Source organism: Chelmon rostratus, chromosome 18 (genome assembly GCF_017976325.1).
Source record: "Chelmon rostratus isolate fCheRos1 chromosome 18, fCheRos1.pri, whole genome shotgun sequence".
In the NCBI taxonomy this organism is placed as follows: Eukaryota; Metazoa; Chordata; class Actinopteri; order Chaetodontiformes; family Chaetodontidae; genus Chelmon; species Chelmon rostratus.
Genome location: NC_055675.1, coordinates 22,083,698 through 22,110,897, shown reverse-complemented (window position 1 = coordinate 22,110,897; position 27,200 = coordinate 22,083,698). Strand labels below are relative to the sequence as shown.

General features: G+C 44.2%; 1 protein-coding gene and 1 non-coding gene across 2 annotated transcripts; one reads left to right on the top strand and one right to left on the bottom strand.

Moving 5' to 3' along the window:
• Positions 1–1,726: 1,726 nt before the first annotated feature.
• Positions 1,727–27,200, bottom strand: vash2 (vasohibin 2). Its single transcript, XM_041959228.1, has 9 exons — positions 26,516–27,200; positions 25,272–25,713; positions 17,458–17,546; positions 17,215–17,271; positions 16,156–16,230; positions 11,497–11,734; positions 11,259–11,402; positions 8,549–8,667; positions 1,727–4,963 (listed from the first exon to the last, which is right to left on the bottom strand). Exons 2-9 carry the CDS (start codon positions 25,590–25,592, stop codon positions 4,894–4,896), a joined length of 1,113 nt encoding a protein of 370 aa, XP_041815162.1. The 5' UTR covers positions 25,593–25,713; positions 26,516–27,200; the 3' UTR covers positions 1,727–4,893.
• Positions 14,786–14,858, top strand: trnat-ugu. The gene has a single exon. It is a non-coding gene; the product is annotated as a tRNA-Thr (tRNA).

The window sequence follows — 27,200 nt, the reverse complement described above, 5'->3', positions numbered from 1 at the left end:
CTGATCTTTACGGCCTCGGCGTTTGATGTTGAACACTGAGCAGAGTTTCAGGGCTGAGCGGCAGCAGAGATCACTACAGCATTTCCCGTCGTTTTCCCTTCAGCACACTTCTTCTGCATCGTCAGACGTCTTCTTTACGCTGCATCGTGTTGATCCTGAGCTGCTCGCTGCTGACAGTGGACGCATTTTGTAACCTCAGACTTCATGATGTGTTCGATGTGAAACGAGTCCGTCCATCAGCTCTTCACTCAGTCAGCAGCACACCAGCCAATCAGAGAGCTAATCTCTTGAATGCATGAATCATTTGTTGTGTTCATCCCTGTTTTATGATTATGATTATTATTATTACACTGTAATAAGTCTAAAAAGTAAAAGTAACCTAATCCTGATTCAGACTTTTTATATGAGTAATTATACTCACAGGTACTTTAAACAACAGTAAAAGTCCAATAGTACATGACTGTTGCCTCAAGTATTAGTAGCTGCTGTGCTCCATGTGCAATAATCAGACATCGATGTTAAGAGTTTTAAAAACGTCTGATTAAAATGAGCCCAAAACGTTTTTAATAAGGGTCCTTTCAATTTGTTTAGAGATTATTTTACAGTGTAGAAATAAACTTTTTTAAGCTTCTCTCTTATCGAAACGATTAAACAACTAAATTATCTCAAATATATCTGGTAAAAAAGCTAAAATCAGCCAATAGTGTCAGTCCTGGCTGATTAAAATGAACAGAACCTTAAAAAGAAATATTTTGCATAATAAACTTTCTGCAAGTAGCTGCAGCTGATAAATGTTGATAAAAGTATCAGTACTTTTAAATATGTGATATTTTTATACATCTTCCATCAGTCACAGGTCCGTGAGAGAAGTAAAAGAAGTCACAGTTAAAAACGTAGATCATTTATTAAAAGAACACATGCTGCTACAGTTGTTGATTAAAAACAGCTGCTGTCAGACCACTGATACTGTAACGGTAGGAAAGTTACACTGATCGCTAACAACGACTGAGGGCCACATCGTCTCCCCCGATACAGAACCACAGCACAGGGAAGTGTGTGTGTGTGTGTGTGTGTGTGTGTGTGTGAGCTCCTCAGGGCTCTGTGGTGTTTCCACATATTAAAACCATCAGTCCCGTCAACGAGCTGTTGGATCAGTTGAGACGCTGGCTGGATGCTGTTACAGTGGTTTGGGGTTCGATTCCCTCTCACACTCACACACACACACACACACACACACACACACACACACACACTCGTCTTCTGCCACGTCTGACAGACGGCCGACTGTCCCTTTGTTCTTCGCAGCACAGAGCAGATCCGTCATTTAAAATGTTCGTAACAAGAAGAGTGATTCCAGAAACGGGCAAAAAGAAGAGCAGCGAAACATTTTTGTCACATAATTTCAGAACGTGTTTGAAGAGGAGCTGTTGGCCAAACAGGAAGCGCAGTGACTGTTGACGAAGAGCTCCAACCTCACTGCTTAATACGACTGTGACAGGATATGTCAAACTTTTTTTTTTTGCACAATGCACACGAGCAACTCCTCCAAACAACACACCAAAGACACAAAGTCATATTTAAATAATCTGATTAAACTCGCTCTGCTGAGGCACAGGACGCTCTGCGTGGACGGACTTCACGTCCAGCAAACGTTTTTCGATACGTTGCTCTGAATTTGGCTTTAAGGAGGAAAAAAATAATTTAATTGTCAATTCAGCAGCTGAAGTTTTTTTTTTTTTTGGCCAGCAAAAAATTTTAATTTCATTATCGTCGTTATGCAACAAGGAACTTTTGGATTTAAGTGATTAGCGACCTTTGAGCTCATCAGGTAGCAGAGAACGATATTATTGATTAAAATGGGCCAAAGCAGAGATTCAAGATGTTCGGATTTGCGTCCAGCGTGTTAAAAGTCGTCTTATTAATGGCTGATTTCAGAACGGCACGTTTTACAGTACAGTTTGGGACCAAGCTGGAGTTGAGAAAAGTGGTCTGAGCACTTTGGAAACAAATCAAAGGCCATCACAAAGAACACCTCCTTCACGGTGCTTCTACGGTACAATCAATTAACCAAACCCAAACGAAGTCAAACACAAACTTATAAAAAAAACAAAGAAAGAAAACATTCAGTCAGAGAAACGGTCGAGCACACGAGTCTCTATCGCAAACCGACTTTAAGAAACAGATTCAGTTGCTACATCGAGCGTCAGTTTCAGGCGGTTCACAGTCTGAGTCCCTGCGGAGCCGTCGGGTAGTTTGTCACTGCTGTTTTTTTTTTTTGTTTTTTTTTTTATGTTTGTCATTTTTGCACCCAGAGAAATTAGTGAACTTCAGGTCCTTTAGTCTCCACTTTGTATAATTCCAAAAACACAGAAACATCAGTGAGAAAATATCTTTGTCTTTCCTGATGTGTTGCTCCTTCGCGCTGAAAACGCATCAACTCTTTGGTCCGTTTGACTGAAACAGGACTCCGAACGCTCAGAAAGCAAAGCGGCGTTGTGCTTCTTCTACCAAACATCGAGCCTGTAGAACGCACCAACGTTAACGGGTGGAGCTGGTTGGCTGGTGCCGGAGCTGGAGACGTGGTCAGATCTCCGTCTCTGGTCTGTGCTTCTCTCAGCACCTTGAATCAGTGGTTGTAGCTCAGGCTGATCCTAAACGATCAGGATTTATTTCAGCTGCTCCAGAAGGTCATTTCCTCCTGTGTCGATGGAGCCGCGAACACCTTCCTCCTCCATCCTTTGAGTTGTGGAAGACTCGGATTTCATCTGTCGCTCTCTAAGCAGCGTGTGCATAGCTCGGCGTTGGAACGAAAAGCTCAGACAAAATGTTGGCAGAGAATCTAAAAACCAATCAAATTCAAGCGCTTCATCACGCGTGCGAGCGTGAGGCAGTGCACACAGTGCTGAATGGACGCTCGTAGGCCACGTGGTACCGAAGCTTCACAGAGCGAGAGCGCGATTCATCGAGCTGCTCTGACAACTTTGTGGTTTCCTGACTCTGATTCGTCTCCGGCGAAGAACTGAAAACACGAGCGAGTGATTGAAAGACACGAACACGGACACGAAGCAGAGCGCATCGCTCACGGTCGCTGATGAGCTTGGAGATTTAAACGCAGAAATGTGAAAAACAGAAGTGTTTTTGGGACCAGACGATCATCTGGGAGCTCTGGAGAGGCGCTGACCCCGCGGTCCTGATCCGCCGTCAGCCCGCACAGACCGCTACATCAGCGTTCGCTCAGCCAACAGCATCTGCCTCCACTCCTCGCGTGGACAAACTGTGGCTGAACTGGGACCAGCTCAGTTGTTTTATTTTCCAGCTGTGGAGGCAGCAGCTGCGAACATCAAACATCTCTCGATTTATATCTGTCTTATGTCTGGTTAGATTATTAGTTTCCAAAATCTGAGCGACCTCACGTTGATTAAGGGGACGACGATCTAACATTTGCTTTATTTCTTGTGTCAAACTGAATACTTTGACCTCTTCAGGCCTCTCAAAGCTGCTGGTCTGGATCAGCGGTTCCCGGCCTGTGTTGAATTGTGACCCTTCGTCTCAGGTCGAGTCCAGTCCAGTTTAACCAAAGAGGAAAAGTCTGAAGGACTTTTAGAGGCCTGAAGAGGAAAAATGCAAACATTTGAAGAAATTCTGTGTGTTTCTCATCCCTCTCATCAAGTCATGAGCCCTCAGGTTTTCCTGCTCCACCGGTCAAGATCGGTCGTGTTGCAGCAACACAGGCGGAGTCATTTTTAGTGCAGGGGTCAGTGAGATTACTCCACCTGTAAAGTGTAACCCACAGCTAAGCTTCCATCCAACCACAGAAACCAGGTGAAATAAATGATGCTGTGGACTGTGAATGACAGCTCAGCTGACGAGCTCAGCAGCTTTTCTGTCGTCGTATTCAGCATCAAATATTTCTGCCGTTCTTCAGGCAGTTTGGATGGAAACAGAGCTGTGGTTCCCTCGTCAGTTACGTGTCAACAGAGGGAGGAGGAGGAGGTGGTGGAGGAGGAGGAGGGCTACAGGAAGTTTGCTGCAGTGCTCTAATGATGGTTCTGATTGTTCTCTGATCTTCTGCAGCGACTCCTCGCTCTACATCACCCCCCCTCCTCTCTTCTCTCCTCTTCTATCCTTTCGCTCTCTATCGACTCGGCGTCTTTGATTTCCCTGCATACCTTATTGAACGTCCTCTCCTCATTCTGCGCTCGTCCGCTCTGATCAATAGACGCTGCCTATGGAAGTCTACTTACTCGTCGGGTTTAAACTGCTGTTGGTTCAGGAAAAGGTTTTGGAAGAGTCAGAGTACCTGAAACTTTCCTTCAGCGACCTTTTTCTGCTGCTGTAGTTGAGCAGTGAGAGTAAACAACAACAGCTACACCTGCGATCTCACGTTGGCTCCGTCTCCCTGTCGCCTCCAGGCCTCTGAACACCGCCATGTTGGAAAGCTGCCGCTCCTGACAAACGATGTTAACTGCCTACGTTCACAGAGGGGAAGCTGCTATAGATCAACTGATCATTTCACTCAATAACACAACAAACTCTTAGCGGTGTAACGTCTTTTTGTTGTGACTCTCATCAACCTTTTCTTCTTCATCACTTCCTGTTGAAGCCCTTCGCTAAGACTCGTGGTCACTGAGGGGTCACAGAAGGTCTCGGTTACGTCTGTTATCAGGACACGAGCGCTCTCAGCCCTTAACTGCCTCCTGAAATCTAGAAATAAATCAGCTTCTTCTGAACTGCTCCTGCGTCAGAGTGGAGGTGCTTCAGCGACATGATAGAAACGTGAAAGCTCTTGTGACTCTGCAGCGGCTCCTCGCCGAAACAACAGGTGGAGACTCGAGTCAGGGTGGCCGAGGAGGCCGGACGGATTATGCGATGCTTGGGGGGTGAGGTAGGGGATCAGATGCGGATCTGGTAGCCGTCGTTGAGAGTGCTGAGCTCCGGAGGTTTCCTCTCCACCGAGGCCGGCCTGACAGACAGAGAGCAGGTAAACCGTCAGCGTCTATTAAGACTTTTCTTCCTAAACGTTACACAGGAGAACTAAACTAGGTTTAAAAAGCTGATTTTATCTGAGCAACAGAGGAAAAACCCAAAGATCTTCAGTTTTTTCTCATATAAAACAAAGAAAACCAGCAAATATTTACATCAGAGAAGCTGAAACCAGAGAGTTAAATGATAAACAGATTAATGACTGATTGTTGCAGCTCCACCAAAAAGAACAAAATGAGCCCAGAAACAAAGAATTACAAAGAAAACAGGATTAAAGTATCAGAAACAGAGGAAGGTAAAGGATGGATGGAAAAGCCAAGAGCATGTTTCAGACAGGTAAAGCTGTGGAAAGAAGCAAAGCACCTGTGTAAAAGGTAAAACGCTTCAGCTCAGAGATGCAGAACAACCCGGAGAGAAAAGCTGAACACAAATAAAACTGTTTCCTCCGCGTTTCTGCAGCTCTTAAAGCGAAGGAAAAGAACGAGGAGACGAGAGAGAGATTCAGCTCTCTCCGTTCTAAAAGCCAGAAAGTCATCATTTAATCCTCTGGGCTCCTTCTTCCTCTCTCCTCCTCTCCCTCGCTCTGTTCTTCGTCCTGTCTTTTCTTCCTTCAGTCATTTCTGCTTAGCGGGACTCGTTGAAGCACATCAAAGAGACGTGTTGTTGGTTGAAGACAATCTGCCTTTGTCTTCCTCCTCCTCTACTCTTCCTCCTCTCCTCTCTCCTCCTCCTCTCCTCTGCCAGGCCTCGTCCTCTATCCAACCATTCCTCTCCTCCTCTCCTCTATCCAACCATTCCTCTCCTCTCTCCTCACTTCACTTCTCTTTAGAGCACTTTTGGGTTTTTTGTCACACACACCTGTAACACCTGTCAGCCCACAGTAAAGCTGAACACAGCTCCACCTACAGGTCATTCTGCTCTGCGCTCGAATGATGATTTAACTTTGTTCTGTTCTTTGTTTATTTCGGTATTAACTGTGCTCTCGGCATCAGTGGAGATTATTCTTCCAGATTTAAATAAAGGTTGAATGAATGAATGAATTTATCGTGTTCTTGGCGTCTGTTGCTCCTCTTTGTCTCCTTCTGTCTTTAATTCTCTGCCTAAAGGGAAGCGAGGAACTATAAACTGTATATTAAAATCTATTTGAACGACGTTTCTTCTCTCTTTTTTTAACTTTACTTCCTGTTTCGTGTTGTATTCGTTGGTGTATAGAAAGCAGTGCTGGAACATGTGACTCACGCTGCTGTTTAAACCAGCAGCAGATTATTAAACTGTCTCAGCTGAGGGGCCAACGTGTTGTTAAGTGTCTAAGTGCTCTGTTGATAACAGTAATAGCTCTTCAAGTGGATTAAAATGGCAATGTGCTGTTTCTGCTGATCATTTCAACTGTTTCTCTGAAAACAACAATGAGAGACTGAACCCTGAAGGGAAAAGAAGCACATTTACGCTAATCAGGAAACTTTCTCCATCTCATTTAACTAGAAAAAAAAGACTTTTCTCTAACTTTCATTCTTCTGTTTATCTGTCTGTGGCACTAACAGGCAGAGGTTTAGAGTTTGACTGGATTTACACTATTTCATATTATATATTTCCAAACTGGTGCGATAACAAATGCAGGATGTGCAAATATGCAGGTCGTAGTTTGCAGGTTAAAGCGTCATGTCTGCAGTTTACAACTTGATGAGAACACTATAAATGCATCACAGTTATAAGCATGTTGCTCGTAAAGTTTCCTCAGTCTTCAGTAGAAAATATGGAAAGTCAATTTAGACCAGCAGCGTCAGCTCTCACGCCTCCTATTTTTGACATTTTCATTCCTCAACACTAGGGGGCGTGGTGGTTAAATGCAGCAAGCAGGCTCACGACTTCCCGAAACTAATTTTTACTGCTAACTAATTTTTCCTTTCATTTAAAAAAAAATGGCACGATTTAGATGATTATAATCATCAGAAAGGAAGTAAACAAGTCAGGAATATAACTTTAAATATAAATAATGGAAATAATTTGTGTTAAATTTTCATTTTAGACATTAACTTATGAAGAAAAGTAAAATGCTAAAGGTGGATAAACACACACACATTAATGCAAAGCTTAGGTTGGTGAGACAATGTTTGCTGTAATGGTTTAAATATCAACTGTAATGTTTCATGTTTTATAGCTGAACTGCATTCGGGGTTTTATGATTTGTTGTCTCTAATGATCTAACGAATGTTTCGCTTCTACATAAGTTGACAGAGGAGATGATTTGATTTTAGGCGACTGAACGACATTAATTGGAAAATCCTTCTCTTGTGTTACTGTTTTTCTTTTTAAACTCACACGCGTCTGAATAATTAGACAGTTAATCCTGACAGAGCTTCTCATGAGAAAGATCACGGCGGTGCCGCGTCACATGGCTACACCGGGAATGTCACTGACTCTGCTGCAGCGTGTGTGTGTGTGTGTGTGTGTGTGTGTGTTTGTGTGTGTGTGTGTGTGTGTTTGTGGTGACTCTGCAGTACGGCTGGGCTGCAGCTGTTGTCCGAGTCAGATTGTGTTACATCCTGCCACACAGCTGACAGCACACACAAACACACTCAGCATCCTGCGTGTGTGTGTCAAAGTTTCCCTGCCGATGAAGAGGAGCGGTGAGTCACGCTGTTTTTAAAAGCCGCAAACCCTGAAAGAATTTCTTCCATCCGAGGTTTAATTGTGACTTTCAACACACTTTCTCATCCGACTGTCTTTCTGCATGAGATAGTCCATTAATTACATGAGACATTACTTCGTTGACTCTTCCTCAGACAAATAAGCCATGAATGAAAACCGGGCTTTCATTGAGCAGGAATGTAGCCGGATGAAAACACGTTTGAAAGGCTTCATGCACTAAAAATCTAATCAAAATTCCAGTTATACTTCATAACAGCATGACTGTATTAATGCCACGTTAAAGAGGAGATAGTGATGGTTCAAATAAAACCTTTAGTCCTGTTTTTAATATGTTAACATGCTTTAAATTGCCTCATTTCTTTATGGAGTTTGGTTGAATGTTCTCTCTGCTACTGTATGTACACAGACATGTTTGTTTGCATCACTTGTGGGGACATCACATAAACCTACAATCACTTCCTGTAGCCTAACCATAACCTAACCTTAACACAAGGCTTTTCCCTAAAATTTAATGATTTACATTATGTGGTCCATGAAGTTGAAGGACCTCATGAGGTTTTGAGTGTTTGGACCCCACAAATATAGAAAAACAAGCACACACACACACCACGATGATAACACCGAGTGTCAGATGAGCAGAACAAGGGCTCGTCTGCCCGGTGATAACACTGAGCTGTCAGCAGCAAAGACACACACACACACTTCAAGTCTAAACTCTCCTTGACCTGAAGCGCAGAGCCATGCAGTGAGGAGGGGAAGAGAGGAGAGGGTTGATAAATCCGAGCATCCACCATTCAAACACTGGTCGGTGGACTTTTTCTCTGTCTGAATGTTCTGGAAGACCACGCACACACATCATCTGCTCCAAGTTTCCTGTCCCGAGGTAGGAAATAGACAAGCGATGGAAAAGACTCACGATTTGTCTCTGCGGTGTGTGAAGCGCTGCTGGGGACTGCTCTGTCGTCGCCGTGGTGATAAGGATTTCCCCCGGCTCCGCTCTTTGATTGGTGACTGAGCGCTGGACGATTTCAGGATCTAACAAAGGAAAAACACACACATCAACAACAAATCTCTTAGATTTGTGATCATTTGCAATCAGTATTTTATTCTCATATAACATTGAGCAAAAAGCACTATCCATTATAATCCACTCTGTAGCTCCACTGAGCATTTTTGCCTCTTTTAGCTCTTAGTTTTGGTTTTAAAGCATGGCTCAGTCTCACCACTCTCATTAACATCATTTCCAGCAAAAAAGCTGCAATAAACCAGCCGTGCTCTACCTGCCCAGCAGCAGGTGAAACGCTGTATGACTGCCTGCTGAAGAGCCAGAAACTTTCCTCAGGAGTTGAGACCAAACCAGAGCTAAAGGAGAGTGAATGGACTTAGCCTGAGCAGGTGGCTAACATGTTAGCCTTAATAAATGTAGCCATTGATTTCTGGTCTCTGTCAGCTTGTTTTTATCTTTTTCTACCCACTAGTAATCGATTAATTTGTTGATTATTCTTCAGACTAATCTACTATTCATATCATCGACAAAATGCTAATCACAGTTCCTCTTGGTGTCATCTTTAAACTGCTGGTTTTGTCTCCTCAACAGTCCAAAACCCAGCAAAAATCAGCAAATCGTCACACTGATCAAAATCGATTAATCGTTCCAGCTCCACACGGATGATTTTAGCGTCGGTGTTGTCATCAGCAAACAAACCAAACTGCCCTGAAATCCATGCAATCGTTCCCTCAGTGAAAATGTTTCAGCACGGGATACATGTAGCTTTTACACAAAGTGCTGCTGAACTCTGCATTTCAATGTACAGAAATGATTGTAGCATGACGCCAAGAACCACTGCTGCTGTTCAGCTGCAGGGCAGAAAGCACGACGTGATGAATGAGACCCCAGAAACACAATCTGACTGTGCACATGCGTGTGTGTGTGTGTGTGTGTGATGTTTTATGCTTTTTTAATCTCCCTCAACATCAACAAACTGCTGAGACACATGAATCCTGCAGAAATTACAATTTAAAGCTACAGATGAGGCTTTGTGTGTGTGTGTGTGAATTAAACAGCAATCTGAAGCTATCATTAAGAACTCAGTGGAAGAAGAAGACTCCAGGATGAACACGGATGGCAAGTTTTCATGGAAAAAGCAAATGCCAGGAAATGGCTCATATTCCACAGCTGGTCACATTCGTCATGTGGTTCTGATAGATGTGTGTGTGTGTGTTTCCTACCTCACATGACCTGCTGTTTTTATAGGTTTATGCATTAAACAACTTAAATATTTCTATTCTTTAAATCATACAATGGTGTATGTAGTTTGGTAATTAATTTAAGTCTATACTTGTGAGGACCGTGAATGACTTGATGTACTTCACTCCACAGCCACTAACATGAGCCCAACATTAACCTCGAGCCTGAAACAGTCCTACGAAGAGAGAGGAACAAAACAAACTCACTGGGTCCTCATGAACACACACACACACAAACACACACACACACACACACTAAACCCTATAATAAACATTCTCTGCAGTGCAGCAGAGATTATACACAAAACACAAACCACCACACAGCTGACCAGAGTCTGCATGTGTCTCTGTGTTCAAGTGAGTGTGTGACAGCTGCAAACTTGCTGACCTACATATCTTGCTGACATGCAGTGCAGTCCATATACTGCACCACTATCCAGCACCAGGATCACACACACACTCACACATCATGCCCTAAATCATTCCTGACACTTCATATTCCATGTTCAGCCCAAAGGAAACTACTTCCATCTCTGGTCTCATGGAAAAATGTAATAAAGGTGTTTCCCTTGTTTTTCCATGTTTAGTGTCAAAAAAAAAAAGACCACGATGACTGTTTTTTTCTTGTGGAGCAGCCGAACTCGTTACCGGATCGACTCGTGTTGGTCGACATTTAGATAAAAATGAAACGCAGCGGGATACGTTTGGCGTAAGTGTAACACATGTGATCCTCAAACATCAGCGCTTTGTTTCGTGTGTTGCACATCAGGATTGCGTCGTTTAATCACACGGATATCTCGAGTTTTGAAAGGTCATGTTTGGCCCCTGATGCTGATCTTCAGAGACGTTTTGTTTTTGGATTCAACTATGAAAAGACCTGTTTGGAGTGTATGTTGGCAGACCAACACTACATTAGTAGCACCACTAACAACTGTTTTACTTGTGTCCCACTCCTGGAAACTGGTCCTCTCATCCCAACCATCCATTTTCACTGCACTGTGGTTTGTGTGCAGGCTGTTTTCTTCTGCCTCTGGCTGCACGGGGCCAACTTTCTTCTCCTGCTTCAGGCTGCACACTTAAAAACTTACAAAAACACTCTGACGCTTATACAGGGCTACTGTTATTTATCACAGGAGCCTAACTTTGACTTTGCTAACACTTTTCTGTACTCAGAGGCACGTTTTTGTCCTGAGCACATATTCATTTCTGTTCCTTGAAAACATTATGGATATGATCTACTAGTGATTAATTTGCAGAAAACCCCCAACCTTAACTTTTTAAAGATCAAGTGTTTAGAGTACTCAGGCTTCAGTGCACAAATGCAGAAGGAAACACTTCATATTTCTTCTCGTCAAACCCTACAGTGCTACAGTATGTACCTTCATCCTCATGTCCCGGCCGTGTTTCTCAAGCTCCTTCCTCATCTCCTGAGCTCCCAGTCGGGCAGCATTCAGCACCAAATGCTTCCACTCGATTGGCTGGAAGATGTGGGGGTCGTGAGGCACATACAGGCCAATTTTCACCTGGGAGAAACAGTCGAATAAATCGAACACATCCCTTCTCGCGCAACTGATACACATGCGTCTCTTGTCCTCCCTCCTTCATCCCGCCTCTTACCTTCTTCAGAGTGTGCTGGTATCTCTTGTAGGAGCTCTCGAACTCGGCCACCAGTTCTCCCAGTGTGCGGTGGGTCAGCGGTTTGTCCATCAGGTCCTGGCGGCGGCTCATGCCCAGTGATCCGTAGCGGCCGTTGCAGTAGACGCCCAACACGACGTGGTGGAAGCAGTGGCCCGAAAACTGGGTCTTAAAGCTGATGGGGAACCGCTCGAGAGACGTCAGCCCGTTGGTCAGGTAGCTGGTTGACACGCCGGCGTTAAGGAAAGATCTGGACGTTGGTGTTGTTCTTGGTTCCATCTGGAATGATCTGTTTTTTACATATTTCATATTTTCAGACTGAAATGAAGCAGTGAAAACACACGTTGACTGCACCGCTGGAGCGGCACTCTGACTACGAAGCTGAAAGTGTTTTTGTTTGGATTTGTCAAGCGGAGGCAGCACAGCAGCCCGAGTGGAGTGAAATGAGATTCAGTGGGACTCTCAGAAGGCCCCTGCTAGGAAAATGCCACGGGGTAAACAATGGCTGTGCGACTGCCAAAGTTTGTGTTTGTGCGTCTCGTCCTGTCAGACTGAATCTGTCTGAGTCATTGTTGTGTCTCTCTCTTATTCAACGGGAAAAACAAAGACGGAGACACAGGTGAGCTATCTGGCAGGTTCAGGGTACGAGTGTGTGGCTAACCGGGGACCTCACTGGGACATGTGGAGGGATTGTGTGCACCTCTTGACCTTCGACCCCATCTTCTTTTCCTTTACCTTCCTGCTCCATAATGCCTTCAAATCCAACATCCCAGCTTCATACTGATTTCTAAATGACCAAAACACTGACCGCTCTCGGCTTCTTTTTTCCAAAACAACTTTGCGATTCAAACTGAATGGGTCCAGAACATTTTCAGTTCTTAACATTCAAGGTGTAAAATCCGTATTCAGAGAGAGAAAATGAGGCTTTCTGTCAGATGGTGACTGGAAACAGAGCGAAACCTGATGCAGAACTCCTACAAAAACACTTTGATGCTGATACGAACAGTAAATGATCCTTCTGTGGAGGAGAAACGTTTGCAGCAACGTTTTCTATGACTTCATTTCATACAAACTGGTCCAACAGGATGGAAATGCAGAGAGGCCTGCAGTGTTAGAGCAGTAAGCTGCCCTACTGAGTGCAGAAACTACTAAACCACAGTCTGAAGTGTCTGTCAGCAACACACTGCATCTCTTACCACAAAGCCATTAACGGCGTGTGTTGTCTCAACAACTACATCTAAATGCTTGGAGTACATGTGAAAATTAATCATCACCTAACCAACACGCCACCTGTACAGACAGCACTGTAAATGTAAGTGTGTCACTCTGTTACTGCTTCGTGGTCTTTCTGACTTAACGAGCTGTTTCACTAGTTTAATATCATCGTTATCTTAATGCAGAAAGTAAAGGAAGCTTAACTTCACACTTCACTGGGAAAAGGCTGAAAACACAATCACACACACTCCAGGTTACTTTAATAGTGAAATATCTGCCTGCTATAAATAATGAGAAACAAACGTCTGGATGCTCGAGGCTGACCTCCACCTACAGCTGGCTCCAGAGAGCTGTGTGTGTGTGTGTGTGTGCTGCTGTATGATTGTTCATCATAGTAACAGATTTTAATAGAAACCTGAAGTTTGTCCATGAGGCGTTCAGACACACTCTGATGTTCCTCTAACGATCGGTTCATTAATCGGACACACTTCCTGCGAGGGAGGACATGCGACGCCGCCCTCTCTCTCTCTCTGACTCTCCCTCTCGGTTGCCATAGAAACCACTATGAGAGAGCTGTCACTTCTAATGGATACGATGAGTAAAACCTCTCTCTTTCTAACACACATTTTACCGCTTTGAACTGAAAGTTAGAGTAATAATAATCCAGCAGTCCACTCCATCGGCCTTTCTTTTTATAAACACAATTAAAATCAACTGTTGAAATGTGAAGGTGGAGGTCTGCCTCCATCCTGACAGCAGACAGGCTTTAATCATCTCTTATACTGCATGAAAACCTTCAAATACAATATTTCACTGCTCTGTATCTGAGAGGCAGCAGAGTCTCGTCACTATTCCTCTTTTCCATCCCCATATTTCACCGTCTCTTTCTAACTCACCCCCATCCTCCCACCCCTTCCTCCAGTCTCTCTCTACATTCACTTCCATGCTAAATAAAGCAGCAAGATTCAAGATAATACAGCAAAAGGCATGAAATCCTCTTTAAGCACAGAGTCTTTTAACAGAGAGTCACGTGCTTTCCTCATCTTCATCATAAGCAAACTCCAGACTGAAATGTAAGTATCATGGCTTGTGCTGGGAGATGAAGAACGTGACTGATCTGCACAGAACCGTGACCTCAACCCCGCCCCACACCTTCAGGATGAAGTGGAATGAGAGTGGACCAGTATCAGTATCTAACCTCACTGACACTCTTGTGGGAGCCAATTAGGTGGCTTCGGAATGAGATTTCATGTTGTACGTGTCCGCATACTTTTGGCCGCGTCGTCTCTTTTGCAGCCTCTAAACATCCTGCAAATCATATATCCTGTCACACATTTCATAAAGGCGTCGTGCAGTCTTTTCATCTCACCTGGTTCACTCTGCAGCATTTTGTGACTTTGCTTTGAACTTCAGAAACACATTCGCACTCTGATGGTTATTCGGTTTGAGGCTGCTTTGTACTCTAGTCTTATTCTGCGAAAACAGTAGCCGCTGATGGTTAATACAATGAGACACGAAGTCAAACACACACACACACACACACAGAGAGAGAGAGAGAGAGCCACACAAAGAGCTGGAGCGACCCACGATAACCCCTGAATATCCTGGAGAGAATTCAGATCCCTGCTAACGGGAGACAGCGGAGGACAGACTGAAGCTGGACGCAAAGACAGGAGGACAGACAGCTCCAGCTGCCACAAGCTACAACAGCAGCAGCTATTCTTCCCTCTGTCTCCACCACCTTTGTCTTCTACTCCTGTCTTCTCCTAACACCGTCACCGCTCCCACCCTTCATTAAAGAGGCTATTTACATTTCAGATTTATTGCAGAACTGTTTACGTGGACGTGTGGAAGAGGAGCCAACAAAAAGAAAAAGTCACTAAAGCCACAAAAAACTGACTGTAGATCCCAGTGCAGCAGCAGACTTTCAGCCCCGGACAGAGTGACCGGGCGAGGTTGGTTTCACATTATCCTAACAATGGCAGGTGAGCAAACCGGGTGTGTCCTCCCGTGTCACTGCCGTGAAATGCACACATGCATTTGTGTGTCTACGCAGGGCCTCATAGCTCAGTGGTTAGAGCACTGGTCTTGTAAACCAGGGGTCGCGAGTTCAATTCTCGCTGGGGCCTGATTGCTTTTTCAGTGTGGACGACCTGAAGACCGGTGAAAGGTGACACTGCACAAACATACGCCTTCCCTGATATGAGTGTGACAGTGTGAGGTTGTTTAAAGGGCATGGAGCAGCAGGACATCGCCCACGCTGATAGGCTGTCTCGTCTCCTCTCGCTCCCTCTGGCTCGTATGTCCCTTCCTTCCTTCGCCCTCATGTGATTCAACTGTTGAGCTCTTGCCACTTTTTCTATTTCTCTCCTCCTTTCATCTGCGGGCTAAAGCCAGTCTCAGTTAGAGTCACTGTCAGCTGCCACCCTGACAGCCCTGGAGAAAAGCCACCGTGAAACTAGCACATGTGAAACTGAACCATCAGCTCACAGAAACGCAGAGGAATCTCTCATGTGTTGACACGTTTGCGGTGCCTCTACATCCTGCAGGGTGGGTGATTATATGTACATTTATATTTGTTGATAATGCACGACAGATCTCACCTTCAGACTACAAAACCCATAAGAGAAGTACTTGGTTTGATACACTGTGAGTGTATTCTGTTCTTCAAACTAAGCTGTAATTTTGCAAACAGTGTACAAATCCAACCAGGAAACATGTAGCCACCTGGCATTAAAGTCCCTTCCTGCATTCACTGAACAAAATAAAAACAGCAACTCTGATTATTATAGTTAACCTCTGACATTGTGTATATTTGGAGTATCTGTATATTGACATTTTTTCTTCATGTTTGCACTCTTTCCTGCGCTCTCCTGGAACTGCCCTCTCGATTAATAAAAGTTCTTTCTCAGAAAAATGATTTCACCAACCACAGATCTCTGAGAAACATCGAGGGGATACTTGTACTACAGATGCTTGTCCATAGAGGCTCCATATTGAGACAGAAAGACTAAAAGCAACCACTGATTGGTTAAAGGGGCCTCTGCTGTCAAACCAGATCACGCGCGGTTACGCACGGCAGAACGAGCCGCAACGAACCTGCAGGTGTTCTGGAAATGAAATGTTGGAGCTGCTGCTGCTTTAACATTTAAGCTCTGCAAGATGATACTAAGCTTGTGTGTGTGTGTGTGTGTGTGTTTGTGTGTGTGTGTGGTGGGGGGTTAAACTTTGAAGACGGCTTGTTGCCAGGCAACACGGTTCAGTAAGAGCTGGAAAGAGTGGTGGTGGGGGGGGGGGGGTGGGGGGCACCACATTAGAGCAACATGTCTCATTGATTTCACCCACAGATAACAAAATAACCTTTTGGCCCATGGCTTGGTGTGTGTGTGTGTGTGTGTGTGTGTGTGTGTGTGCAGGAAAGGATACATTCCCAGGATGACGGCTTCAAGACATTTGATTGGCAAAGACTCCCTGATCATCTCTCTTGCTGTCTCCATTAACCTAGAGGAAGAGGAAGATGAGGAGGGGATGAAGAACAGGAGGAAAGAGGATTGAGAGTGGGAGGCGAGGCAAAGGAGGAAGAGGAGGAGAAGGAGGAAGAGAGCAAAAGGGAAGGAGGAGCAGCAGGAGGGAGGAGAGGCGGGAGAACGGGAAGAAGAGGAGTAGGAAGAGAAGAACAAGGAGCAAGTGAAAATATGAGCCAATAAGAGCAAGAGGAGAAGGGGGGGGGGGGGGGGCAACAGAGGTTTTGATGTTAGCTTTGTAGTTTGTAGTTTTTCTTTACAGGTTTAGTCACAGTTGAGTGAATATAATATTCTTACAACTTGTTGTAAATAGTGGAAATCAAACAAAGATATATTATTTTCTGCAGACGCAGACCTGAGTTGGATGTTTAATCTCCACACCTGTGTCATGAGAAGAGACTGCATTATGGTCAAGACTGGAAATGCTTCAGTGTATGTGATGTTGTGAGGGTTATATAGATCTCTATAGATGAGGTTATTTCTCTACTGGGAGGTCAAAGGTCAGGGTTGGTGGTCACCACTACAGCATGTTGCCCTTTAATCAACTAGTCTGCATGCAGAACAAACGAGTATGAAAATACCTGCTCTGCTTTTTATGTTTCTGTTTTCTATCCAGACTTTTGGAATCCGGGTTGTACCTGCAGTCATAAAGCTTTTACTCGCTGCTGATGGTCGCGTGCACGTCAGTGTAGAGAAACATTACTTTCTATTTAGTTCAATTTCGAACACTTCAGGCACATATAACTCAACACAAAGACAAACTGAAATGAGACCTCGCTTCCAACAACCCAAATAAAATCCAGCTGTGAAACATTTCTCAGTGTGTAGAACATGTCGATGCTTACGATGAACTGAAGGAATCAGGAAGAGGTGCTTCCACAAAGATTCTGGGAAATGGATCTGATTATAATCAAATCGCACTGTAACTGCATGTCTCTTCTCAAAGCTGCAGGTCACTCACCCACAGAGTGGACGGCTCTTCTTGATTTCAAAGAACTGGGTCCCTGTGTGGTTGTATCTGACGGACGCGTTAGGGACAACACAGAAGTTTTCACTGTTCATCTGTCGACAGCGTGCTGCAGAAGTTGGTGTCATGCATGTGATGAGACATGAAGAGACTAACTTCACCTGACAGGTGTAGCTCTCATCATGACAGCTGTTGTCATGCCAACGTGTGCTGCCATGGGTTTGTGTTAAAGGATACTGCAGAGCCTTCATGTAGTTCTGGACGGCCACCAGCCAGTCCGGGACCGACGTGGACGGTTTGAAGGTCGGGACTGAGGGGACAGCATGCTGAAGGACAGAGACAGACAGACAGAGAGATTTGTAAGCAAATGGACACGTGGTAACCTACAGAGCCCCAAAACCACCTGCCACCATCTTTAAAAATCTGCCTTCTGCATGCCCCGTCACTCGTGATACTGATACTGCTGACGCTCACTGATGTTCCACCACTGCTAGAATAACTGTGCACTGGACACACTATTTATACCACTCTATATTAAAGACCATTCATTTAAAGCTGCAGTGCTGAATATATTTAGCTAAGAGTGACAGTGCCACAAGTCACTAATTCCCTCTTTCCAATGCATCACAAGTCGTTGTGTCTGCGCAGAGTCATTTCTTAGCTACAAGTGCCAAACAGATGCTTTCTGAAAGCCTCCGTCTTCATTGCTCTACAGAAACCCTGAAGCTCAGCCATCTTTAATTAAACAGTGATCAGGCCTATGTCAAGGCAGGAGACCAGCAGACACATTCTTGTAATTTTAAATTTTTCTTTAAATTTCAACATTTGGAGGCCATTTTTGCAGGAAAGTAAAAAAATCTGTTTCTCCATTAATGTGTTGTTCTTGTCAGGATTCAGAAGCATCTGAGCAACATTTAGATAAAAAGACAAGAATGCAGTAACGTCTACTGCTCCATCAACGCTGCTACCACTAGTGGCAGCTGTGGGACGCGTGGTACAAACCCCATGTGTTAATCTATATTACATAGCTGGCAGCGGATAGCCACAGGAAATAAGATGATAAAGAGACGTGTGACTCATGACAAAGGCCAGTCTCTAACCCAGAATGTTGGGGTTACGCTGTGGGCACCACCTTAGACCGCAGAGGCCGACCGACACCCACATTGTGAGCAAAGAGGTTTGTAATGAAAATGAAAACCACACTGCCCTTTCAGCTGTTTCACCTCAACAAGACCCACTTCAGAGAGGAAACAGAGGGCACAGATGTGGCTTCATGAAAAGGACTCGACCGCAGCAGCAGAGAGTGAGTCAGACTGAAACACAAACCGACACTTCCTCTGACACACAGGCAGCCTGTGTGCTGTGTGTGTGTGTGTGTGTGCAGGAAGGGTGAACTATAGCTGCAGACCTATCATTTCCTGTGGGTTTCAGCATCACTGTTTATTTACAGCACAAAAAGTGAGCCGGGGAGGAAGACAGCAGGGTGAAAAGGAGGCCGAGCTCTGAGTTTCTCTGCAAAAACGTTGGATCTTTGCACAACAACACGTGATCTACCAACAATCTAAATATATTAACCATTTAGAAAATGTGGAACAAGTTTTGGCTATCACGCACACACATATTCATAGAGAGAAGACGCCAGCCATTCAGACCGTTAGTACATCAGATATTCAGCAAGTTACTCAGACATTACAGCAGATATTTAGCCACACAACCACTCATTCCATATAAACAGCAGATCAACCAGTCAAACAGTCAGTCGTCAAGCCAGAAAAACATCATCCAACTGGTCTACAGTTCTTCAGTCCATAAACCAGTCTGCCAGCCAGCCAAGACCAGTAAATAGCAGGTTTTACTGGCACATAATCTCCCATGCAGTGAAATCCTCAATAAGGCGTAATACAGCATCAGCTGACACACACACACACACACACACACACACACACACACACACACACACACACACACACACACACACACACACACACACACACACACACAAAAGCTGCTTTCTGTTGGGTCAGGGAGTGAGATGACTGGCGATCCCTCACTTTTATCATCATCTTCTCTCTTCTAATGTCAGTGAGTGCCGCCATCTTTCTGTTGCCTCCGTCACATTCTGTGCAGAAGTTCCATAGAAAAAGGCTCGATTTTAAATGACCACCTGACCATTCAGCCTGTCCTTGATCCAGGCACTGAACTTCCTGCATGCTGACTCAGTTGCGTTTCAGAATCACATTTAGCTAGATATTTACAACACAAGCAGAGTGGAACACAGCGTGCCAAACTTTTTACGAAGCATTTAATGTAAAATGCAGCATTTCAGCTGTCCACAAACCCAGAATGTGTTGAGAGCGGCTCTGGTGGAAAGTCAGCACTTCACCTAATGAAATGTAATGTTGCCTGAAATTTTCAGGCAGTTACGTCGGTTACAGCTGTCACAGTCTCTCACAGTCAAACTGTGTGTGAACTTAAAGAGTTGTGAGGAGTCAAACAGGTAAACGCAGCCTTAGGAAACAGAGGCAGCTAGTGGCTAAAACACACACATGTAAACCAGCAATCCAATATAACAACTGATACTGTAAACACAAACGCAGGGCTGGTGACGAGTGACACCTCCTAGGCTTGTATTTAATCTCTCTCTACCTCCCTTCCTGTTTCCTCCCCGCCTCCTCTTCTCTTATCTCCTCCTTTCCCTCTCCCCCTCCTCTGTTCTTTATCCTTCTCCTTCATAGTTATCTCAGATCTTCCCTTTTGTTTTCTCCTCCTCGCTCTCATCTCTCCCCCTCAGTCTCTCTGTCACACTCCCATCTTCTCTTATGCCACCCGCTCTTTTCAGTCCTCCACCCTCATCATTCTCCCAACGGCCCTCCACTCCAGAGCCTGGAGGCAGGCTGGCAACCTGACCCACCCATCAGCAGAGACAAAACGAGGGACTGTAACCAGAGACAGATGCTTGTGACCTTCCTGGTTTTTGAATTCTGAATTGTTGGAAGGAAATGGGGGGATGGGGAGGGAGGTGGCTGGAGAAGGAAAAACAAAAAGTCAACAAAGCCAACAGCAGAGAGGGAGAACATAAGTAAAAGAAATGGATTCTCTTGTATGAGCGCTCCTGGATGTACAGTTTAAAGTTACCTTTGCTGCATGTTACTGGTCAGTTTTAAAATATCTACAGCATCAAGCCAAACAGCAGTGGCTTTAACTTTGCAAGTCTTTTAAATAAAAGGTTATTTTCTATCAATATAAGTACGGTGTCAAAGTACCAGGTGTGAGGACCACTAACGTGAAGCGATACAACAGACAGCAGAGCCCTCCTCCGTTTTAAAAAATGGATAAAACACCTGAGCAAGAAGGAGAGAGACAGATTGTATTTCATGCTGTCAAGATATCTTTAGAGCGGGACATCCCCAGGAATGCCTTTCTGTGTGTGTGTGTGTGTGTGTGACAGCAGAGACAGCTGAGAAAGACATCATTAAGCAAAGTTTGGACATGAGACTTCCCCCTCTCTTGGTCGTATTAAAAGTGATGACGACATATAGTACTTCAGTGCTGGCAGCAGTACTACAGTAGCTGTGGCCTGTACTGCAGGACTACACTCATCACAGTAAAGAACACCTTCTGGGAGATTACTGCTGCCGTCCGTCATTCTTTGCCTCAGAGCACATCTGTCGAAGCTAATCCATGCTGGCAGGGATCCATACTTATCCACATCCAAGCCAAAACAAGCCATTTGTATCCCGAATTGGACAAAACGACACAAGCTTCGGCAGACAGAAGCTTAACTGTTGTGTTGCTGCGGGTCCTTGAGCTGCTCTGACTCTTGCAAATGCTAAAAAAGTCTAGTTTCAATGTAATCTGTTAATGCCATCCAAAATAAAATCCTCTTGTCACAACATGAACAGGAATATTTTACTCCAGAACAATGGATTATGGAAATGCAAATCCTACTTCTTTGGTGACAACATGTACCGTGCAGTTAGTTTTAGTCCTGCTCCTGTCCATCCAGTTAACATGTAGCACACCAGCTGGTTTTACTTCAAATTAAAACAAAAAGTGAAAGCCTCAGATTGGAAAGTAAATAACAGCCACAAGAATCTAATTATAATCATATTTAGAAGGACTCTGTGCTTGGTTTGAAACTCTCTTTCCACTTTTAAAAATATATATTTTAGAGACACTGAATAAACTCTTGAATTGAAAGATTTTCTAGTGTTGCTGACAGAGCTTTGACAGAGATCTTCGCTCAGATGAGTTCTACAGTTTTGTTTTCCACTAAAAGCCCTTTAGGTAGTCCAGTTGGTATCCAGAGATTATCCACTACCCAGATTGTATTAGAGGGATTTGCTTCATGTGCCAAGACTTCAATTCTGGTAATGAGGGCACGGAGACTGGCAGCATGGACTCTGAACACTAACAATAACACAGAGCTACACTGTGTTGAGTATACCTGAAGTGACCACATGTTGCATTCTGAAAGCAGCCCACAGGACCCACCTGTGCTCTCTGATCCGTATCCCTCAGCAATCCATCACATTTCCCCCAAAACTGACCTGAGTTCTGCTCACCACTGATCTCATTTGTTTGTCGAAACTCCACAAGTGTCTTTCCTTCTATCTTTATATCATAGTTAAATGTTACACACAGCAGCTGTATTTGATCAGTCTGATCATGAAGCAGGCGCACAGCTGCTGTACTATGAAAAACATAAGTTACTTGAACATTTTTGTGCTCTTTCTCATCACATGTTTTGTCCCAAAACAAAGTTATTCCTTTTCTGGGTCAGTGTATCAGCGACTGTATCTGTGGTAACCACCTGCTTTCACACACACACACACACACACACACACATACGTATGCACACACACATACATACATGTGCGCACGCACACACCAGTGTCGGGTTGCATATCAACATACCAACAATACCGCACCATAAACCAGCAGACACTTCAGGTTCATGCACACAGCGCCCACATTGTGAACAGCAGCGTCCCAGCAAAGCAATCCAAAGCAAAACAACCTCATTTAACGGCGTTTTTGCACATATGATGGTCGAGCTGTAAATTAATGTTTTGTCCACTGAACAAGAGCTAAACCGGAAACTCTTTTTAACTTAAACTTGGAGCTTAAGTTCCTTTTTTAGTTTGACGCATGCTTCAACAAGTCATCAAATAAGAGATAAAAAGCAGGTTTTCTGAGAACATGTTTACATTTTGTTGCTGTTAGTGGTTGTTGGCCTTCTTCCTAAGTGGAGGTTGTAGTTTATCTACATCACTGTCCAAAAACTGTAAACTGGCTGACACTACTTCACACTCCCGCAGTGACATACTGTCTTTTCCTACTTGAAAGCCTTCCAAGAAGCTCTACAGTCAGAGTTGGCTCACACTTCGCAGTGATATTCTCGAGCAACTGATGCATTATCTGAAATTATTACAATCTATAGCAAAAACAAAACAGACGAGTGACTTCTGCGTGAGTCTTCCTGTGTTTGTTTGCGTGCACATGTCCTCCTGTCGTCCCTCTGTCCACAACAACAGTTTGGGATTTTGGCACTGCCAGCCAACCGGGTCACTAATGACCACATGGCCAATTAGCAGAGCTAAACAACAACCGGATTCCCTCCTCCACAGCCTGAAACACAACAAGCATTCATCCAAATCGCTGATGGGAAAACTATGAGAAAAATCTGCGCTGAGGGGCCTCAGTGGCAGCAGACAAAAATCCAAGGACGCCATTTCTACCAGCCCGAAGGACCAGTCGCACATTTAATGTGAATTCTGAAAAGGGATGCAACTAATGAGTATCAATCTCTAATCTGTTCATGACTTTTTCCATTTATAGTTTAGTCTGTACAATATCAGAAAATAGTTAAATGTTCATTGTGACTCCTCTGAGCCACAGGTGATTCTTTATATGTCTTGTTTGGTCCACTCAACAGTACAAAACCTAAAAATAATCAATTTTCAATGATATGAAGCAGGGAAAGATCTTTACATTTAAGTGGCTGCCTGCCAACAAAAGTTTGGTGTTTTTGCTTGATATATTACTTAACCAATTAACTGATTATCAGTCATGTCAATCATTGTTGTTGATCCATCAGTCGGCTCATTGTTTCAGTAGCTGACTGACAGTAGTTGATGGTAGTTTCAGCCTTGGACATTAAGACGAAGCTTCCTTTGATTAAAGCTGGTTGTTGGTTGAAGTTCTTTAATTCATGTCATATAAAGGTTTACAGTTACTGTAAGTTCTATACAAATCCTTCTTTGTTGTTCTTTGTTTCTTGCACAAGGCAGTCAGAGGTCAGGATCAGCTGAACAGCAGCACATCCCTGGAGGGGTTTGGGCTTTAGTGTCTCGCTCAAGCACACTTCGTAGGGTGGGGAGTTATTACAGTTGGGGTTTAAACCTCTGCTTGTACTGCAACAGTGCTTTTTGATATGAAACATGAACTCTCGTCACTTTCTAACCTGCTTGTCTGTGTTGTTTCAGCTCTTCAGGAAGCATACACACAGTATTTGTTTAGTACAGCCAAGCAATGATAGTACGAGTGTGTGTGTATTTGACGTGTGTGAGTCAAGAGTCACAGTGAGTCACACACACTGTGACAAATCCAAAAAGCAGAATTAACTCCACTTGACAGGTATGATGCCCCAACTTAGCATTGTCATGGTAATGTGATGCATTTGTGTGTGGGTAGGAGTGCTCATCTCAGAGCGAGTGCATTCGAGAAACAGAGTGTGAAAACAGGTTGACCTTAACACCTATTTGCCTCCCAAACCAAGAACACACACACACCTCTCCACAGGCGGCCATTATGACCTGACTCGCATCACAATCATACAGTCCTGATTGGAACAGCACACAGATCCAGATAAAAGAAAACATCTGGAGGGAGCAGATGCAGTTTGTTTGCATACTTGTTAAAAATATCATTATTGTAGAATATCTCTACTGCTGATTTATTGATTAGTCTGCAAAGATTAGTCAATTGATGAATCAGAACAAAGATGCCAAGCTTCTGCTCATCCCAGATTTGCAACTATGAAAACTTTGTCTTTATGAACCGAACATCTTCAGTTTATAATTAAGGCTAATTGACGATGAAAATAATCATTAGCTGAAACAATCAACTCTGTGCTGCAAATATCAAGCATGTTTGATAAGGACACACTCTAGAAGAACAGAGCATCAACCTCCAGGCAGAGAGGCAGCGATTAGACCTGCCAACATTCAAACTGAAAGCACATCTCAAACACACAAAAACACACAAAGCCGGCGTCTACTCTTCAGGCAGCCAACAGGAAGAAACCTGAGCAGCTCTCACGCTCATCCGTCCTTTCTTGTCACAGCAGAGCAGAACAGGGCTGCTTCCAGAGTCCGCTGGACTCCTTCATAGTACAGCAGCCCCAGGGAACCCCAGAGGGAAATCCTTCAGAAAGAGTCCATTAACACTGACGGCAGTGCCATGAATCTATGTTGCTGCTGTTTTGTGAACGTCGCTCATGTCTAATTGCGTTGATTTTTCTTGTCTTAACTTCAACCAAATGATTATGAGCTGCTAAAATGGAATTGAATAGCTCATCACTGATAAGGGCAATGAAAATCCTGCCACATATCCCCACTGACACTAATTTCCTACGTTACTTTTTATCAGTCTGGGCTAGTCAAAGCAGATGTGGCTTGAGTGCTACAAAATATATTTTTTACTTAAAATATCAACAGACAATATGATGATTTCCAAATTGGAGGGATGCAGGGACATGAGGCAGGACTTCAGCCAGCAATTAATATGAATTAAATTAATCTTTCAGCTATAAAACAGGTTTGACAAAGAGACTATAAGACAATGAGCAGAACTACAACCTGCAGGTGCACTGATCACAAATACTGCAACATGAGGACAAAGGAAGTGTTTGGGAATGAAGACAACATATGCTTAACACAGAGAGACGTCATTCTCAAAGATGAACAGAGGTCAAAACAAATTCAAATGATCCAAGAAGGAAATAACCAAACTATCCTGCTGAGATGAACCAATCACGGCCGGCTCACCTTCGGAAGGTATGCAGCGTTTCGTATCCTGTCCACCATCTCCTGCCCCTCGGGGTGCACAGCAGCCACATGGGACCACATCCTCTCCCAGGTTACACTCTCGATGGGAAAACCGGTCCTGTTAACATAGAAAAGGACCCCTCCATCCTTCTCCTCTTCCTCCACGGGGGACCTGGAGCTGTTATTAGGAGGAGAGGCGGAGGACTCCTCCTGGGTGCTGCAGCGGAGGAGGCAGTGTGAGCTGGTGCTCTTGGACCGGCCGTGTCTGCTCAGCTTGGCCGGGGAGGTGCCGGTCCGGCTTGGGGAGTTGGGTCCCGTCATTGATCCCAGGAGGGAGGAGGAGGAGGAGGAAAAGTCAGGGCAGGCAATCCTCCCCCCGGCTACAAGAGCTTCTTCTTGTTTGTCAGTGTTGGACAGAACATGTTGATCTCATAGGGCAAACCTGGCAGGAAATAAAAATAAACCTCATGTATCACACCATACCAGAGCACATGTTGATTCCTCAAAGCAGACTTTCAATGCAGTAAAAATGCATGCTTCTATAGAGTTTCTGTACAGCAGAATCAGTTCTAAAGCATGTTTCCATAAAGGTAAAGTTGTGTTTTAATTAAGTGCTGACAGCCGAGTGGGTCCACCCAAAAAGGATCTGTGCCTTTGCTATTTTAGAAGAGGAACGATGGTGCTACAGGGAGTGAAGCCTTGACAACATGACAACAAATCCCTCCAGGAAGGCAAAATCCTCCCCATGAACCAACAGTTGCCCAACGTTAATTCCTCTAATAAGAATCCTACAATATATGTAAAAAACATTAATATATCAGCTAAAACTAAAAGCTGTGAAATCATAGCTCTGAAATGACCCACGTATCATCCTGTAAGAGCACATTAGGTGACCAGCAAAATCCGATTATACATGATACAATAAAGGCTGAGAAACACAGGAGAAGCATGGAGCAGCAAAGGTGACACAATGACGATGAAGTCCAGAGACGTTCACGGACGGTCAGTCCCCACAGAGAAGACTTAGACAGGTAGCTTAAGCGTCCATGTGTGGAAAAGACATGCTAGTTTCTTTTATAATGCTATGATATGAACAGCGTGTACATTAATTAAAGATATAACACTGAAAGGTCTCCAAAACTCACGAGTGAGTACCACAAATACAACTTCATATCGATATCTGGGCATTTTTTGTTAAGAGTGAATCCGCTGAAATATCTCAACCGTTATTAATCCAACTGTACCGTGTTTTCCACCGGGGCTCCGACTTCAAGCAAACGACGGGTCCTGCGGTTTAAAACGCTTTTGGCTGGAGGAACACACAGCGAGACGAGGCAGGTCCCATTCATAACAAGGCGTCGTTGTCGACCACAGACTGTAAAGTCTTGTTTTGGTTGGAGGCTTTGTAACTTCACCCCGTCTTGTACGTGTCAAGCTAGCAAGAGCTAACAATCGTTGGGCTGGGTTTCCACTGAAGTAAAAGCACTACGTTAGTCGATCTTGCGTTTAAAAGGGGTAAGTAATACGGAAGGTTGTAGCATACTCATAAACCCACCACTTCTTTGTCTGTAAAGGTTTGTAATGTATCAGTGAAACTAGTATTTTTTAAACTTCCATGATACGGAACATGTTCTCGACCTATATTTTTTTATTTTGAAAATATCATCCGGAAGTCCTTCTGTTATGCTAGCTAGCTGACACTAGTCCTCTCGGTCTCACAACACTGCTGTGGCCGTCGCCTCCCACCTCCCCAGTCCGGGAAAATGACCACCTCTGCGCATTCCTCCCGGTCAGCAGCCTGTACGGCGCCTCGGAATCAACCATCGACCAAAAAATCCGACTTCATGTTGATTAAGGACGCTCTTTGTGTCCCTCACATGATGGAAGCATCGGAGATAAAACGGTCCTAACTGCTACCTACTGCTCTCC

Coding starts and splice junctions, on each gene's coding strand:
- vash2 (XM_041959228.1), bottom strand. CDS start 25,592: ATGACGGGACCCAACTCCCCAAGCCGGACCGGCACCTCCCCGGCCAAG. Junction 16,231..17,214: donor AAGAGCCGTCCACTCTGTGG/GTGAGTGACCTG, acceptor CTCTTCCTCTAG/GTTAATGGAGACAGCAAGAG. Junction 11,735..16,155: donor GAAGCCGTCATCCTGGGAAT/GTATCCTTTCCT, acceptor CGTGTCAACCAG/CTACCTGACCAACGGGCTGA.